The 14152-nt window shown below is 39.3% G+C and overlaps 1 protein-coding gene across 2 annotated transcripts in view; it reads right to left on the bottom strand.

Moving 5' to 3' along the window:
* The window catches only part of col18a1a (collagen type XVIII alpha 1 chain a), a 74391-nt gene that overhangs the window by 32002 nt on the left and 28237 nt on the right, over positions 1–14152 (bottom strand). The window contains exon 1 of one of the 2 annotated variants that reach the window (XM_028024470.1): positions 6958–7419. The exons of the other annotated variant lie outside the window; for it this stretch is intronic. Coding sequence (XP_027880271.1) covers positions 6958–7300 — 343 coding nt within the window. The 5' untranslated portion in view covers positions 7301–7419. Of the gene's footprint in view, positions 1–6957; positions 7420–14152 lie in introns of those variants that run through there. 2 annotated transcript variants of the gene reach the window in all.

The raw sequence follows: 14152 nt of genomic DNA, 5'->3' as shown, positions 1-14152 counted from the left end.
TTTCTAAACCTGTCATTAGAGGCAGCATCGCTCCTACAGAACAGATGTGCTCTCCTTTTACATGCAGGCTGGCAAAAAGAGACTAAATGTTTCCATGAATCTGTAATTCTCGTAAATTTTCCAGATGCTGCAATTAGAAAATTTTGACCAGTTTGCACAAGAATTTGCAACAGAATCTGGTGCGCTGAGCGTGCAAAACCGCCAGCGACACAAAAGCTTTCATCATTAGCATTTTAAGTGCAATCTGAATTCAGGTCCCCATAATGGCCGCTGTCGAACAATGGCAGCTTCAAGGTCAGTTGAGCACCAAAAATAAAAGAGCTGCTGATGAAAGGAGCTGCTGGGTTTATGGTGACAGTTTGTCTTGTCAGGCTGGCCGCCTACCAACCAGGAAAGCAGCTCTTCGTCTCTAAGCGGCATTCCAGCACGGGGCGCCGCTGGTCGCGATGTCCCGTCAGCGAAGCGGCCCATAGGTTGGGACACCGTGTGCGCCGCTTTGGGAAATCAGGTCTGGTGGTAAGCTAGCAGGATTTCGGCCGGCTGGCAGGAGAAAAAACCTCAGTGTTTTATTTGAGAGCTTAACGTTACGTTCAAACATTCAAGTCCGACACATATCTGACTTTTTAAAGGCAGTCTGAGCGGTTCGATTCCGATCTTTTCACCAAAAACAGAAAAAAATCCATGTTGAAAGATTATGTCCTATTTGTAAAACCAATACCGAAGTATAGATCCACAAGATCCTCAATGTTTCTCTTTTTATTTCATTATTTTTTGTGCAGAAGTTATATCATTACCACTTCAATCTTATATTATGACATTAATCTGGTATTATTACAATCTTCATTCATGAATTATTACTTTACTCTTGTATTATAACTTTGTCGCCAATTATGACTATTTTCACAATATTATGAGTTTATTCTTGCATTTTATTGAGTTTATTGTCGCACAACTTTATTCTCATAATGACAATATGAGACACACTAACAATGCAAGAATAGTTGTATTAGTGGTATAACTATTCTTGTCATATTAGTGTTTTATTACGAACGGTGTGCATACAAAGATTTTTTTATCTTACATCAAAATGTAAAACTTTTTTTGTAGTTTTAGATTAGTTCCTGTTCTTACTGTTGTTCTCTCAGCAAATTGCTCTTTTTCTGTAGACTCGAGTTAATGATTAATCGATTACTACATTAGTTGGCGGTTATTTCATTAATCGATTAATCATTTCAGCCATAATCACATCTCTAGTTTGTAGTTCTCTAAACTACATACAGCAAAACTTCCCAGTCCATTTAATATCATTTCAATACATTTGTCAAATCAAAAAAGAAAACAAAAGATGGATCTACATGTAGAAAGGAGAATCTATTTCTAAAAATTGTTCCTATAATCCATGTATTTCCTTAAATATATGTAGTTTTGAAGTTAAAAGTGAAAATGCTGGATATAATTGGAAACTCAACGAGAGCCAAGTCAGAGTGAATCCCTGCCAAGAACCACCATGAACTACTCAACTCAGACGAACCATCATGCAACTAATCAGTCGGATCACTAAAAACATACGAAACAAAGACTATAGACGGAACCCGAATATGTCAATTAAGGATGGTTTCCCCCTCAGGACATCGTCTCAGACCCTCTGGGATAAATTGCAGTTGACCTTTAGACCCTGATATGAATGACTGCTCATCTTTCAAGGAAGAGGCCGGTAACCATGGAAAAACATAATTAAAGGAGTTGTTGAGCCCTAACAACCCTGACCCCCGACGGTGATGGGATCACGCCTGATGGGAGTCGCACTAAAAAGTCCACCACTGCCTCACAGTATCCTGAAAATACACGGTTCCAGGTCACAGCTTGGCAAGCCGGCCAGGAGAGAAACGGATTGTCATAATCAGGATGAAGATGGAAGGTCAGGCAACGCCTCAGCAGGCGGACACCATGAAGGAGTCATGAGACTAATAACGAAGGATGAGAGGGAAACATGAACAAACTATTGTAGCAGATTTTCTTCAGTTTTTACTGAAATCCAAGTAAAATAGCTTAATATTCCTCAGAGGTTAGACGCTTCAGAACCTCCCACAGTTAACAAAAATCACGCGCACCTCCTCTTTGGATTAACGGTTTATTAAGGTTTTCTCCCAGCTCACAGTTCGGTAGACTCTCTTCGACTGGGGGCCAAAGTTGAAGCATTTGTTACATTTCCAGCTGCTGTGGTTCTTTCTCAATGCACTGGGTCAAACCAACCAGACCCTTTGAGAAACCTGTTCCCCTCCTCACCTGTGGGGGCGCTGCACCAAGAACCACTGAATAAAATGAAACTGAGCGCAATTTCCTTCTTTACCAAATGTAAACAAAAATGGAGTGGTGTCAGATTTTAGTGTTTGGAGGATTTCTCTTTTGTCTTTGGCTCAAGATCATGAGCCATTTCTGCGTCTAGCGCTAGGCTAACACGTTTATTTTGGTTGTAATTACCCAGAATGCCCTGCACTGTAGTTCACTTCCTGCTTTTGGATCAGTATCTGGTCCGCTTGGCATTCACACAATGCATTCAAAATGAAGCAGAGTTCCCTTTAACTGAACCAAGACCAAAGTTTTTAGGCGGACCAGAGTTTGGTATTTTGGTCCGATTATGTATTCACACCTCCCCAAACGAACCACAAACGAACTGAAGTTGGATTAAAGTGGATTAAACCAGGCTGCTGTGAATGCACGTTAGGTTTAGCTGAAGGATTTAGAGTAAATAGACAACTTAGGTAAAAATAATAATTCAACAAGAAATACCATCAAATGCAGCCTGTTTTAGTTCTGGAGTTTTACACAGATTCTTTAGATTTCTCAGTCTCACCTCAAGTGAGACTCCAGTCAACAAAGATGAGGAGGAAAAGCTCTAATTTACAGCAGAATGGCTGAAAAAGTCATTCACAATGACATAAGATACAAATGAAGTCCGGTAGAAAACCTTTGCTGGAAGTTACAGCTGCTGAAGGACATTCAACAAACTCCATTTTGTTTAATAAATAAAAAATGAAAACAGTTTTAAAATCCATGTAAGCGTTGGATCAGTTGTTAAAACTTAAAACTAGGAAAGGATGCAACTCTTCCTGCAGTGACTGTTTCCTAGACACATTAGTTTTAATTTGACCATCCAACACCAAATCAAAACTCGCACAAAGTGGTGTGCTAATCGGCTAATAGCAGAGCTAATGTTTTAGCTTATCACTGCAGCACTTTTGCTAACTTTGAAAATGTTTTCCTCACCTGGTTCCCACAAATTAACTTTTCCTGATAAATTGTAAAGCACAAATTTTGTTGCCCGTTTCAACTTTCAGTTGAATAAAGTTCAACATCTGAGTTGAAGTTTTGGTCATCGACTGTTACGAATACTGTCGATATGTTGGTCGATGTTTTAAAGTGTATTTTCTCAGCGGTGAAAATACTGTTGCAGTAATCAATGCCATTAAACATTTTGACATTCTCATTTTTTTATGTAGCAATTCTGTTTCTTCTTCTCGTGTTCTTTCGCTTTTTTCCTCCCAGTAACTTTTATTTGAAACAAGAAACATACAGGAACAAAATAAAACTTGTTCTAAACATGAATACAATATCTAAGGACTTTACAAAGTATGTAAATTAGAAGGTGTCAATTATACTGTAGCTCCAGTCTTTCAATGGCAGATATAATTTCAATTGAAGTTAGAGCTTTAACATTAGCTTCTGTAAAATACTGTTGGTGTAGCTTGTTAACATTAACAGAACAAATGTGTAGGATTAGTGTTTAAGGGTTAGCATAGCTAACCTTTTAGCTAGTAGTATCCACAACTGCCATTAGCTTTCTGTGAAAGTATTGTTTGTGTAGCGCATTAACGTTAGCTAACCCTGAGTATTTAGTGTTTATTTCTAAATGATTTTAGCTGTAAAACATTGGTTTGATCCACAGTGACTAAAAGCAGCAGGCTAACATGTAACAGAACATGTTAGCCTGCTGCTAACAGAACATGAGCTGCCAATCTCTGCAGTTTTGTGACTCTTAATCTCTTCCCTTCCTGAAACTCTTTCACACCAACTCAAATATGTCTTGAAGCTGACATCTCTGCTGGTCATGGGACCAGAAACACGATGTCCACTCATAGCTGTCAGTGAAGCTTGGTGTCTAGAAGATAACACTGCTGTAAAAAGACCATCTTCAGTTCCAGCTGATATGGAAGATAGGCAGAGCAAGAACTGACTTCCCACATAAAGTCGGAAGTGTCAAAACTGTAAAACCATGGATCCTCACATTAATCACTTATGGACTAAACAACTGAGCCAGTCTCTCCATACTCATGAGAAACATGGTAATATTGGGGATTATATGACTGATCTGATACTATCTGCTACTTTATGATGTTTTCATCCAGAAATGCAGCAGAAAAAAGAAGCTGTTAATCTGGATTACAGCTGGTTCTTAACATTTCATCCCTGGTATGCAGGAAAATGTGTCGAGGTTTGGCGATTTGGGGAAATTCAGGGTTCAACACAACAAATTCATTCCAACTTTCTACCCTTTACCAGGTTCTAACATATAAAGCTAACCTGTCAAAAAAATCCAAAGTGGTCAATATTCTGAACAAATAATTTTAGTATTCGATTATTCTGTTGATTATTTTTGCCTATTAGTCCGATTACAAAAACCCCAATAAAGCTTATTTTTCAAAATATTAAAAATACACAAACATTTATTTAATTAAATTCCTTTTTTAAGTAAGAAAATTTTATTCCCAAAAATGCAATAATATAGCATTTTATTAGTGAAAGCTTGTTTGACTTAACATCTACAGTTTAAGGCTGAACTGGACATTACTTTTTTATTAATTGATTAATAATTGGATAGTAAAAGGTGATTAATAGGAGACTCTTTTTGCAGACGAAAAGGGTTTTTTAGTATTAAATGCAAATTGTATATATTGTTTGAACAGTTTTGGCTTAAATACTGCTCTGAGTATGTTGCCTTCTTTGAGTCTGTGCTCTCCAGGTTAACGATTAATCTGATTTATCATTTCAAAATATTAATTTAAATGTCTAATAATTAGTTGAAGAATGCTTAACAGTCGAAAACCAAAACAACAAACGTCTAATTTAATTCAACTGAAAGTTTACAGAACAGCTGGAAACATTAGTTTAGGAGGAGCTAAGAATGCTAAATGCTTTCAGAGTTAGCAAAAGTGCTAAACAAAAATTGCAAAAGCTGCTTCAGGTTTTGCTGCTTCTTGTGTGAAATGACATGTGAATGATGTGGTTGTGTTGTTTAACCACCATATGGCTGCAACAAACCAGAAAATCCTAATCTAGAAGCGAACACCAACATGTGCTTCCTTAAAGCATTAAATGTGTTAAAATTGAGACAAATTAGATTTTTGCGGCATGTTGAGGAAATCACAAGCACATCGGAGAAAAACACAAACATGCAACAAAAGTAGTCAGGATCCAAACTTGTTAGGCTGCAGCCAGAATATCCCAAAGGTTAATTCATCAAATGTTGACGTTGTTAATATCTCAGGGTGGGGATGAGGTACTGGGAAGAGGATTCTCAACCAGTTCAAAATGAACCCAAACATAATGTTCATTTTGAGCCAGTGGTTACCTTTCTGGTTACAAACTGACAAGCACTGAAACCCATCATCCTCCTCATCTGGCAGAGCCTGGCACTCCACAGGGAGGCGACCCTCATCCAGGAGCACCCAGCAACTGTCCCGCAACACTTCGCAGAAACGCCGGCAAGGCAACGCGGGTGGCGCGGCCGCCGGGCCACACTCCGGCACCAAGAGGAGGCAGAGAAACCACTCCATGGCGTGGTGGCAGCGCGACCGCAGCAGCGGCGCCCACTCTTCCAGGAGCGCCCGGACTTCCCCCAGGCTGCTGTGGTTGAAGTAATTGGGCACGGTAAAGTTTTCCCCCATCATGGAGGAGCAGAAAGGTAGAGGGGAATCTAGCTTCAAGCATTGTGAGGAATGAGTTGCTGTTGAGGATTCTGCTGGTGCCTCAACACCTACGACTGCCTGGCTAAGCTGTTGTTCCCCTATTGATGGTTGAGCTGCATCTGAAACATGTGGAGTTGGAGCTAAGTCAAGTTTATTAGCATAGCAAATGAGCAACAAGGCAGGTCAAAGTGCTTCACATCATAAAAACATAATTCAGTCACCAACAAGCAAACTTATCAAGCAAATATACATCAAATATGTTGGTCGATGTTTTAAAGTGTATTTTCTCAGCGGTGAAAATACTGTTGCAGTAATTAATGCCATTAAACATAAACGCCTGGATGAGTTTCTCTAATGTTTCAACCTCCTTCTTCACAATATGTAAACAAAACTAACGAGACATTAGTCCTCTTGAAATGTTTTTCAGGTGATAGGAGACTGACTTTGGAACCATCTTTATGTGGCTCTGAATGTTCAGATCAGATTTTGGGTCTGATCTCTAGTTTCTGACTCTAGATCCAAATATAATAACTTGAGTTTTGTTTCTGTTTAGCTGGAGAAGCACTAAAGCGAACTCTTGACTGAACGTTTCATGCTGAGCAGCTGTGGTGGATACATCGGTGCCTGCTGTGTATCTCTGGTTGTGTGATATGAGTTGCTTCTGTTGAGGAAAACGTCTGGTGGGTTAATGGATGCTGACTTGTTACTAGAGGCTGAAATGAAGTCGAAGTTGGTCTGTAAAATGTTTCCACCAAAAAAAGTCTGTTTTTTTTGTTTTGGGGTTTCAAGAGGAGAAGAAGGACTCAAGACTAAATTGCTGAATATTCCTAGTGAATCTTCCTTAGGAAACTTCTGGTTTTGAGATTTCAAACTGCCTCCAGTAACAGTGTCATGGGTATTACCTCAGTTCCTGTTAGAAGAACTGGTCTGAAGCCAGATTTTGGATCTAAGACCCTAAACAATCAGATGCTGCATGAGAAGATGTCATTACCGGGTTTACTCCTGCGTGATGTTGTCCCTGCGGTGGTTTGTCCCACTCCACGCCCCCTCTCTGGTGGTGTTGAAGGAACTACAGTCGTCACTCGAGGACCTTCAGTGGTCTCATCCCAAGTCTGCCCAACTGTTTGGAGCGCGTGTCCTTCATCAATGATCTCTGCTCCAGCTGTGGTGCTGCTCTCAGATAGAGGCTCTCCGCTACCTGTTGCTATGCCAGAATCCTCCAGTTCTAACCCGGGCGCCAACGTTGTGCCGGTCTCACTCCAGGACCAGAACCAAGCCTCGGAGTAGACCACCCACAGGGTCAGAAGGGGCAAAACCTTAAACCAGCTCCTCATTGTGGTGTCCAATGAAGCGGATGAATCAGCCTTCCAGAGGGAACTATGACATGTCCACGCAGTCCTCACACACTCCTTCCCTCTGCTCTGTCACCACACACACTCCAGCACAAGTGAAGACGAGGGCGTCCATTCAGAGGAATGCAGAGGAGGAGGTGTGCGCCGTATTGGCTGCCTTAGTAATATTTATGTTGCTAACTCCTCCTCCTTTTGTGGCAGCAGTGAAAAGCGATCTCTCCTGCTGAGTGATACCTCAGAGTTACAGCAGCCTGTCCTTTCAGGTTACAATACTGATGCTTTCAGAGACGGGCAATTTGTTCCCGTCTTTGTTAAGTTATGTTAATTAGAAAACTATAAATATAGGCTAAGGGTGATTCAGGTTTTCAACCAAAGTTATTACATTATAAACTGTGAGGAGAGTCTGAGAACAGACAACAATGTCCCAGAAACTCAGCTGAAGAACAGAATCAGGCTGCAAATAACTGTCCAAACAACAGAACCGGGACTCAATGAACAAACATACAAGAAGATGTTTTAAAATAACTGATTTCTGAACAACAGCATTAACTTTTTGCAGTGTAGAAAGTCATGATCCTTAGAGATTAAGTTTGGCAGACTTGGTTTAATTGGGCGCCCAAACTGCCACATTTGTTACATTTTCAGCTGCTGTGGTTCTTTCTCTCTGCTCTGAGTCAAACCAACCAAAACCTTTCAGCGTCCTGTTCCCCTCCTGAACTGTTGGGGCGCTGCACCAAGAACCACTGAAGGAACCAACATGATAACCTCTGAAGACACTGAATGCAACCTCCTTCTTCACAATATGTAAACAAAATTGGAGTGGCATCAGATTTTGGCGGTTGTCGGATTTCTCTTTTTCTGTGGCTAAAGGCCACGAGCCATTTCTCCTGCTAACGCTAGCCTAGCATGTTTGTTTTGGTTGTATTTACCCAGAATGCCCTGCGTAGTAGTCCACTTCCTGCTTTTGGAGCGGTCTCCGATCTACTTGGCGTTCACATCCGTGTCAGAGTTCACTTCAAACTAACCAACACCAAGTTTTGTAGGTGGACCAGAGTTCATACCTCCCCAAACGAAACGAACCAAACTTTCTAGGCAAGCAAACTAGAGCTGGATTGAAGTGGACTAAACAGGGCTGGTGTGAATGCACTCCAAGTTTAACACCACATACAGCTGGACGCACATCTTCCATTAAGTCCATTTTGCTTTTATTAATCTAAACTATATTTGCCCAACAGTTTTGGGGAATCATCAGGATGATTTCTTGGTAAATGTGAGACCATAATGAAGCACACTGATGGCTTTATGTAAAATTTTGCTGAATTAAACAAATTTTATATTAAAATGACACAAACTGTATAAAAACATTAAGACAGCTCCCATAAGTACCAATTTATACAGTTTTTCTGCAATAAAAATTTGATTTGGAGTTTCAATTATGCTTTAAAACGGACAAATCTGTGAAAGGTAGATTGTTTTTTCATAGCACTGGCACTTTATGGTGATCTCTAAGTTACATTCTTACATGGTAATATCTTTAAAATGGTCAGGTTCTGCCAAAAGTCCAAAGAAAGTTTGGTGAGCTTTTGGTCATTTATGGCTGAAGGATTACCGTAACGCCTGTTGAAGAGAAACGTGTCACAATTATTCTTTAAGTTGATTGTTTCAGAAACTCCTCAATAATCCAGGATTCACCTTCCTGCCCAAACTGGTCTCTTATACAGCCTGCAGGTCTGTTTGACAGAGACCCTCCACAGCCACTAATGGCCTCTGGGTGATAAAAGCAGAAGTCTGTCTTTTCCGTCAGAGTAGTGGGCTTTAAGAGAAACAAAGGTTTCAAGTCATTGATTGAAAAGCAGTCAACGGTTGTCTCTTATGCAGGTGTTTTAATGTCAGGTTGACAACTCTAAGTCTTTGTTTTGCATCTGCAAGAATTGTGTTTTTGTTGGATTAGATAATTATGTTAAATATTTAATTGCGAAGGAGTGATTTTTTGTAGCGCCTTACAGAAAGTCCCTGAATTTCTGATTTAGACAGAAAAGCAGAAGGTTTTTGTGTTGTCTGTCTGGAGAATGATCTCAGTTTCCCCTCGGGGCGAGAAGGATGCAACCCTTCAAAACAACCAATCACTCATTGTAAAACTGCCAAAACGGGACAATTTGATTACAACTGTGGACATAATGACAACTCCAGGAGGCAAAAGGACTTTCTCGAGTTAACCTTCAACAATGCATTTCAGTAGAGAACCAATTTCAAGCCTCATTTAAAGATTACTGTAAACTCTGGATGGCGATTCCCTTCTTTCTTCTGGTTATCGTACATTTAATCAAGATGTCTTGAAGTTTAAAATAAACTAGAAACTTTACCAATTTCCAATGAGCCGTTGGAAGGAAATGTAGCCAACCAAGCACGGGAGGCCAAACACACTTGGCAAAAGTATTTAGCAAAAGGTTTGCTTGTCAGCAGTAATTGCAGTTTAGGAAGAAAAACAAACTAAACAGAAACATAAATCACATCCTAAGACGTTTGTACAACTTCAGTCTGCATCTTTTAGCGCATGTAATCTCCAGACATCAAACGCAGAACATTCTTTACGGAGTTTGTCAGAAATTATGTGTGGCTGTTTTCAACGTTTCTTTCATCTCTCGTTGCGCTAATAACGAGTCTCCTTAAGACATGAAGAAGAGCTGGCTGGAGGACTTCCTGTTTCAAAGTGCTGTCGCACTGTTAATTACAGCCTGAGGGGTTCAAAAGTTGGGACTGTGTGTTTAAGGCTGAAGAAAAAGGAATGGGAGAAGCTTTCTAAATAAGACCATGGAAAGCATGAAAGGGTTGGTTGGTAACTACGGAGGGCTGATCATGCCAAAACTGGCAACTATAAAGATAAATAAATGGCTTTATAAAGTACTTGATGTGTCAAATATCGCATCCAAACAATAAAAAAGTTAAATATTACTATTAAATTTTACAAAAGTGTGAAAAGAAAATATTAAATAAAAAAAAATAAATGTATGATTTTTAAAAATTACAGTAAAAAAAACAAGAAATACAGATTGTGAAGAGGTTAGTAAGGAAATAATATTACACTAAATAAGGAAATATTTTAAATAATAAATAAAACAAGATTGAACATTAAATAATAGTAATAATGTTAAATTAACACTGTTGAATATTATAAAAAAAATATTAATCTACTGTCACAAAGTATAAACAAATAAATTGGGAAAGTTCCGATTTTCTGTTTTTGGATACAATATTGCTCACATTAGTTTTTTTATGAAGCCATTTATTTATATCCGTATTTAATGCCAATTTTGGCAGGATCAGTACTCCGTAGTTAAATATGAAGTATAATGGTATCAAAGTGTCTTGTTACGTGTGATAATGTAGCATTTGTTAACCAATTCAAAGTTAAAATGTGACTTGTTTTCCTTTGTTTACAAACAAAGCAAACTAAAAAACCTTTATGTCACTTTGGGTAATGTTTAAGAAATCCTAAAGATGAGATGAAATTCCAGCCGTGTGTCTGTCCTCACAAGAACAGACAGAAGGATGCAACCCAATGCCAGGAATGAGTCCATCAGAGAGCAGGTGACTGATCGACTCACTGCAGCACCAACATCCCTGCGATTCCCATATCCGATTTCACACCCTGAGGGATCATTTAAACACTCTAAATTTAACTTCAGTGACTAATTTAAGACCAGAGCAGCTTTAAATAACGAACAGGAAGCTTGAATTGCTCCACTGAAGAGTATCAACACAAAGGAAATGGTGCGGTTTTCCCTTTAGGGTAGGAGGAATCACTAGAGCGCTTTCTGGTAGACACATTAGCTTTGAATGTTTCAGGAAAGTAATTCATGGTTTCTGTGAGGGCAGCTGGTAAATTCAAATAACAAACCTGTATATTTGAGAATCAGGAAGTTTAGTGAAAGTAGCCTGTAAATTATGGGAAACGTTTGGAAAGAAACACTCAAGCTCTGAGAAGGTAATATTTCTTCAGGTAAAAATGTGTCTGATTATTGTCAGATTATTGGCAGCAACCCAGACAATAAAAACCATAACCATTTCCACTGCTGCCAATCTGCTGATAGCGCTTTAGAAATGTTGCTAACTTTGAACATTTAGCGCACTTCGTTTCCCTTGATTTAATTTTTCTGGATTAATCCTAAAGCGTTATTCACACAGCTGCTTTGTAAACTTTAGTTGGGCTCCTTTAATGTTCTAGGAAAGTAACCTGGAGGTTCATTTTACGTCCAAATGTAAGTTCTGGGTACACAGGAAAAATAAAACTTTAAAGGGCACTTGTTATGTGAAATTCACCTTTTGCATGTTTTTGTACAGCCGGTTTTTGGAAAAAAGTTGAATGTTTTTTTGTGTCTGGAAAACGAGCCATTTCAAAAACATCCCAAATGTTGAGTCACTGTTACCTAGGAACCTCAGCCAAGCCCAGTCTGATTACCCTGGGTTGTAGCAACCCAAGAGGAGCTCCACCATGTTTGGTCAGCTGGTTTTACCACTGTCTGTGTTGTATAATGGCTGCTGGAAGAGACAAGTGTTTTGTCAATGACTCACTATCCAGGAACAACTTGCTGCATTCTTGTTGTTTGTACAGGAGGCTCTACTAATGCTTTTCAAAGGTTGTATAATTGCTTATCTGTTTGCAGCCATTTTCCTGTGTGAGTGTAAACGTTGAGTGGGGGGGCGTGGCCAGCAGCAGATTATTAGGATTTAAAGTGATAAGACAGCCTAAAATACGTAAAATCTCATTATCTAAGAATAATGAGATTCTTCTTTGCACAATAATTTTGCCCATATACCCATCCTAAGCAGTAGATTTGAGGTAAAACAGACCATAATAACCCAGCCTGCGCTGCAGCTTGGCCTCCAGCCGCTCCAGATTTGAGCATTTTAGCAGCACCCCTCCTCGCCTTGCTCATCACGTTGAAAGACCCTAATTTAAACGATATCTCGTCTTCCATCTCTCAGATCTCTGAGCAGTGAATGTGTGTCACTGAGTGTGTGCGACAGCCAGAGAAAGAGGAGCGGGGGGGTTGTCTAACAGAATGGAGGTCACGGGGTCACGGTTATCGCGCTCCAAGGGGAAGGGTTCTGGTTTCCCACAGATGGAGACTTATCAGGCCTGCAGGGGCAGGTTCTGACTGGGCTTCTCCGCCTGAGGGATGAATGTGCCCCGGTTAGACATCAGGCCATAAACTGTTAAACTTTCTCAGAGAAAGTCAAACAATAAATGGAAGACATTGAGAAAAAAACATCCAACCTTTGAGTTACAACATCTGGTAAATTTAACTTCCATGAAAAGTTTCAGGTGTCATTTTGGTCAAATTTTCCCAAAAATATGTCCAACAGTACTGACTGTCTTCTGAAATCTCCAATAATGTTGATTAGGGACAGGCCCAGAGTGCAGTCAGCCCAGTATGGTAGCAGTTCTCAGGCATGTCTCAGGAATGTGGCTTCCATTGTCTCAGTGAGAAACCCGAGGACATTCCTGGAAAGTCTGGTGGCTCTAAAATGTCTGCCGTAGTATTCTACATTATTTCTTACTTCACAGATTTGGGTTTGAGTTCTGCCAGGCCACGGATTTCCATACCGTTTGTAAAGTTACTCAGTCAAAAATTTTAGCAACAATTTGGGTTACTTAGTCTGTTAGAAGAGGAAAAACATGGTCGTTCTTTTTTTAAATGTCCTATTTTCACATACATTTTTTATTCTATTTTAAATGTCACAGTTTCAAACTAAATATTTAGCTCTGTGGCAGCTAAATATTTAGTTTACAAAGCTAGCTCAGAGCTAGACCTTTAGATAGTATCCATATTCTGTTGCCTATAGGTAGGAGTCAAAAATCACTCCAGGAAGAGTTTAAGAGATTTGCAATGTTTTGGTATTACACTTACAATTCTTAGCAACAGAATTAAATATGTAGCTCCATATGAAAAATTATTTTGAAGGCACATTTATTTGTAAATTTATTTGACATTTAGTTTGAAACTAAATATTTAGCCTGCTAACTATAAATTTAGTTTTAAGCAAAGAAATTTGATTAATTAAATATTTAGCTAGAAGTGAAATATATATAGCTTGCTAGCTAAATAAATAGCTTAAAGGAAAAACATTTAGCTTGCTAACTGAATGTTTAGTTTTAGTCTGAACTTAACTAAACACTTAGTTTGAATCTAAATATCAAATGAAATATTTAGTTTTCTAACTAGACATTTAGCTTGAAGCAATACGTTTTGTTTTTTTAATGCAGGAAAATGCGTCTGCTGGCTGGTTGAAGCTCGGCTCCATCAGTAAACTGAACGTCTGCTGCAGACTGAGCCTGTAGGGTTCCTGCTCAGACAAGCAGCAACAGCCTGGCTGTCACTCTCTGGGAGACGCATTCCTTAACAACGGGAAAACGCGGCCTGCGGCGCAGAAACAGCTACAGTATCAACCAGAGCTGGATCAGCTGGATCTGTGTTCAGCCTGCGAGACTCAGAGTTTTACTTTAACCGCTCTGATCAAGATGTACGTCTCAATGTAAACCCAAACACTCAAGCAAATAAATCATTACAATGAAATTAAAATACCACAAAAATCCATCGCTGCTTTTTAACCTCAAAGGTTAAAGATTTAATCAGACCTTTTGATTGATGAGTGTTGATTCACAGGCTGGATTTAAAAACCGACATCATCAGTGTCAGACTTCTGTTGTGGTTCCTGAATTTATTTATAAGAACAGCAGGAAATTAAATCTGCACTGCAAAAACACAAAATCTTACCAAGTATTTTTGGTCTATTTTCTAGTGCAAATATCTTATTACACTAAAAATGAGA

The sequence above is a fragment of the Xiphophorus couchianus genome, chromosome 7 (assembly GCF_001444195.1).
Source record: "Xiphophorus couchianus chromosome 7, X_couchianus-1.0, whole genome shotgun sequence".
Taxonomy (NCBI): domain Eukaryota; kingdom Metazoa; phylum Chordata; class Actinopteri; order Cyprinodontiformes; family Poeciliidae; genus Xiphophorus; species Xiphophorus couchianus.
This window is presented reverse-complemented; position numbering and strand designations above follow the sequence as displayed.